Below are 4644 nucleotides of genomic sequence, written 5' to 3' on the forward strand. Positions count from 1 at the left end.
CAATCTAGGCTTACCACAACCTTCGCCTCCTGAGTTCAAGTGATTCTCATACCTCCTGCGTAGCTGAGATTACAGGCGCCTGCCACCATGCCCAGATAATTTTTGTATTTTTAGTAGAGATGGGGTTTCACCATGTTGGCCTAGTTGGTCTCGAACTCCTGACCTCAGGTGATCCACCCTCCTCAGCCTCCCAAAGTACAGGGATTACAAGTGTGAGCCACCGCCCCAGCTGAGCTGCACTTTTTAAACAATGTATCTTAAACTTTGATACATGTCAGTGCATAAAGAGCTTCTTTGTTTCTTTTTCTCACTCTGTAGCCCAGGCTGGAGAGCAATGACATGATCTCGGCTCACTGCAACTTCTTCCTCCTGGATTCAAGCGATTCTCCTGCCTCAGCCTCTGGAGTAGCTGGGATCATAGGTGCTCGCCACCGTGCCCAGTTAATTTTTGTATTTTTAGTAAAGATGGGTTTCACCATGGTGGCCAGGTTGGTCTCAAACTCCTGATCTCAGGTGATTCACCTGCCTTGGCCTCCCAATGTGTTGGGATTACAGGCGTGAGCCACGGCACCCAGCCTGTCTCCTTATCTTTAACATATGGACAATAAAAGCATCTCCTCACAGGGCTACAGGGAGGATTATAAGAGATAACTAATGGAAAGCTCTTGGCACAGTGCCTGGCAGAGAGTGGTGTAGGTTCCTCAAAGAATAGTCCCATGCACCCACTGAATCAATGAGTGAGTGGAAAAAATGACTTGAGGTTGCCTGTTTATTTACTGAGCGCCTACCATGTGTCCTGTACAGCGATAAGCACAGCACTGTTAATGCAGAGAAGCCACCGCAGCGCGCCCTAGCGTTCTTAACACAGACTGCAAGGAATCAGGGAAGGTTTTCTGCAATGTGAATTTTGACGGAGAAGGGCTTGTAGGGGTGAACATGGCTTGTAGGGGTGAACATGGTACCCGTCAGTAGCGACGAGGGTATTCCGGACGGTCAGGAGGTTCGTGCTCCACAGCTGTGTGGGAGTGGGCGGTCAGCATCCCATGGCGCGCAGGGAAGGCAGGCAGCTCGGTTGGGTAGAAGAAGCTCTGGAATCCATGCTAAGCTTCAGTCCTCTATGCCGCATGACTTTGGCCAAGTTACTGAATGTCTCTCTACTTCCCCGACTGTAGAGAGTCTGTTAAGAATACTCACATGCCGGGGAGGAGGTGGGGAAACGGGGAGGGGCAGGTGTCGCTGGAGGGAAGGAGCGAAACGGAGAGCATCGTTCAGAGAGAGGTGACAGTGGCAAAACGGCAGACCGATTCTCCCGCTTCTACGAGGATCAACACTTCTCGGGTAATCACTTTGATCAATATGAGGAAGGACACTTGGAAACTGAACAAGCATCACTTGACAAACCTATAGAATCGAAATTTCCAAGGAAACTATATTTCTTATATTGATGGAAATGTATGGAAAGCATACAGTTGGACCGAGAAACTAATTCTCAATGAAAATTATTTGACTGAATTACATAAGGATTCATTTGAAGGCCTGCTATCCCTCCAGTATTTAGATTTATCCTGCAATAAAATACAGTCTATTGAAAGACACACATTTGAACCACTACCATTTTTACAGTTTATAAATCTTGGTTGCAATTTACTCACAGAACTGACCTTTGGAACATTTCAGGCCTGGCACGGAATGCAGTTTTTACACAAGTGAGACCTGGGTATTTCCCAAAGGAATAGTACTTTATGGAGTCTGATGGTGATTTATTAGCATTCTCAATCGCAATCCTCTAACAACTGTTGAAGATCCATATTTGTTTAAATTGCCAGCATTAAAATATCTAGACATGGGAACAACACAAGTCTCACTTACAACGGTTAAGAACATCCTCCTGATGACTCTTGAATTGAAAAAACTGATCTTACCTAGCCATATGGACTGCTGCCTCTGCCAATTTAAAAATTTAAAAATAGCATTGAGGTTGTCTGCAAGACGGTCAAGCTGCATTGCAACAGTGCATGGCTGACAAACACCATATATTGTCTTGAAGAAGCATCTATAGGGAATCCCGAAGGAGCGTTCATGAAGGTGTTACAAGCCTGGAAGAAGCACACGCGCACTGAGCTGACTATTGAGCCGGAGACGCCCTCAGACAGCAACGGCACCAACCTGTCAGGCTTTGGGAGTGCGCAGCTAGACCTCAATGATGAAAGTGATGTTATCTGTGCACTAAGAAGATGTGGAATCAATGTTGTTACCGTTCATTAAACTGCATTTTTCAGATTCACAAGATGGTGACAGGCCCCTGGGTATTTTGAAAAGCAATACAAAGAGCCCCTCTCTTCAACCTGCATCCAACAACTCAACTTACGAAAATAAATTGAGAAAGCTGTATTTTCTGGAAAATGTGTTAGATGCAGAAATTCAAGAAAAAAATCAATGAGGTTAAAAGGGAAGAAAAAACTGCCATGCTTGTACAGTCCAGCCTTTTTGGTCCCAATTTTTAAAAATTACTTTATTCTTTTTTATTTGTTAGAGGCGGGATCTCACTATGTTGCCCAGGCTGGAGTGCAGTGGTGATTCACAGGCGCAATCCCACTACTGATCAGCACGGGAGTTTTGACCTGCTCCGTTTCCGATCTGGGCTGGTTCACCCCTCCTTAGGCAACCTGGTGGTCCCCCGCTCCCGGGACGTCACCATATTGATGCCGAACTTAGTGTGGACACCCGATCGGCATAGTGCACTACAGCCTAGAACTCCTGGGCTCAAGCGATCCTCCCACCTCAGCCTCCCGGGTAGCTGGGACTACAGGCACTCGCCATTGCGCCTGGCTTAGGTCCCAAATATAAACGGATCAAATTTTTCAGACAAAATGAGAAACTGCCCAACCACAGGAAAACAACGTGGCAAAGATTCAAAGTGTAGGCAAAAGCCTGCAGAGAGCAAACAGAGTCCTCATGGGCCCAAGGAGCATCCAGAAAAGGCACTTCAAAGAGGGGGGAAAGCAGAGCATCTGGAGGGAACAGAGTGCCCAGGCATTTGTGGAAAACACTGCCAAAGGAAAAAGGCCTGGGAGTGCAGCCCCAAGCCAGCTGGAACAGCCTCACGTGGTGCAGAGGCCTGAGAAGTTAGTGCGAGAAGTTAGTCTACACCAAGCCTTCGTTCACCCAAGAGCTAAGACAGCGGTCTCCTCTTTGCTGATACCCTTCTCCATGGGCGAGCCTTCCGCCTCCACCCCTGCAAAAGCCCTACCAGAGGTCAGAAACACATCGAAAGACTTAACCCACACCATTTTGTTTTCAGAAAATGCAAAGGCTAGAGTTAAAAATATGAAGGCTGCTAAACCATTCATACATTCCAGAAAAAAATACCACTGCTTTCATAAAACTCGCTCCCATGTGGTCCACAGAACACCCAAGGCCAAAAAGAGTCGAAAGTTCAGAAAGAAAAGTTCTCTTAACAGGCTGATGCTCGCGAAGAGGCCTCCATTTTCTGCAGTGAAGAGCCTCATAAATTCCCCTTCAAAAGGGGCTTTTTCATATTTAGGAGACGAGTCCTTTTCCAGAAACATTTGCTCCTTCAGAACATTCTATAGAAAACACTAATGTTAAAAACACCACTGCAGGAAACGCCTTTGAAGGAAACATTTTTATGGGAAAGACTGCAATGCCAGAAGGCACCATCTCTGAAAACACAATCTACAATAATTCTCCTGAGGCAGATTCTGCTGGGACTGCATTCAACTTAGAGCCAACTGTTAAACAAACCAAGGAAACACAATGGGAATACAACAACGTGGGCACTGACCTGCTCCCTAAGCCCCAAAACTTCAATTACCCATTGCTCTCCTCCCCAGGTGATCAGATTGAAATTCAGCCCCTCATCCTCATTTGTCGTGTTATCCGGAGCTTGAAGGTGGACTGCTCTGAGACCCGTGTGCAATTAGCCTGTGCTAAGCTCATCTCCAGGACAGGCCTCCTGATGAAGCTTCTCAGTGAACAGCAAGAAGTAAAGGTGTCCAAGGCAGAATGGGATACGGACCAGTGGAAAACTGAGAACTATATCAATGAGAGCACAGAAGCCCAGAGTGAACAGAAAGTGCAGAAGTCAAGTGAGCTCACTTAGGAAGCTGCAGGATATGGCTATAACAACAAACTCATCTTGGCAATATCTGCAACTTTATAGTGGACAATAATTTTCTGTCAATAAATTGAGATTTATTCTCACAGAAGGGCATCAAAGGAAGATGAAGAAGGATCCTCAAGGGGCATTTCCAGATTTCTGCCACACAGGAGTTACTCATTGCAAAGTGGCTTTTTCTCATTAAGATGGCCGCTCTGGCTTAGGGATACGTACAGACCTCTCAGTGCCACACGCGTGAAAAACATGGCACAAAAGCTGCATGACAAGGAGTCTTTCAATGAGGACGAGATCTTCAACAGGGACACTGGGGACAGCGAAGCCCCAACAGAGAAGACCCCAGCCGGAGAGTCTGCTGCTGAGGGGGAAAAGAGTGTGGCCCTGCCATAGGAGAACACTGAGTGACCCCAGCCCACCTCAGGCCTCCAGCAAAATACTTATTTTTCTATTATCAAAGAATATAACTAATGCTAGCCATGCAGTATGACATTTAAATGTGTAGTTAA

General features: G+C 46.3%; 1 protein-coding gene and 1 pseudogene across 1 annotated transcript; both read left to right on the top strand.

Moving 5' to 3' along the window:
- Positions 1–955: 955 nt before the first annotated feature.
- LOC119466702 lies at positions 956–2552 on the top strand (annotated as a pseudogene).
- Positions 2553–2762: 210 nt separating this feature from the next.
- Positions 2763–4625, top strand: LOC108318350 (leucine-rich repeat-containing protein 37A3-like). Its single transcript, XM_037746019.1, is given in 2 exon segments — positions 2763–3548; positions 3550–4625. Coding segments are annotated over 2 exon segments (1167 nt in total). The 5' UTR covers positions 2763–2955; the 3' UTR covers positions 4124–4625.
- Positions 4626–4644: the final 19 nt, after the last annotated feature.

Source organism: Cebus imitator, unplaced genomic scaffold (genome assembly GCF_001604975.1).
Source record: "Cebus imitator isolate Cc_AM_T3 unplaced genomic scaffold, Cebus_imitator-1.0 Scaffold217, whole genome shotgun sequence".
NCBI classification, from domain to species: Eukaryota; Metazoa; Chordata; class Mammalia; order Primates; family Cebidae; genus Cebus; species Cebus imitator.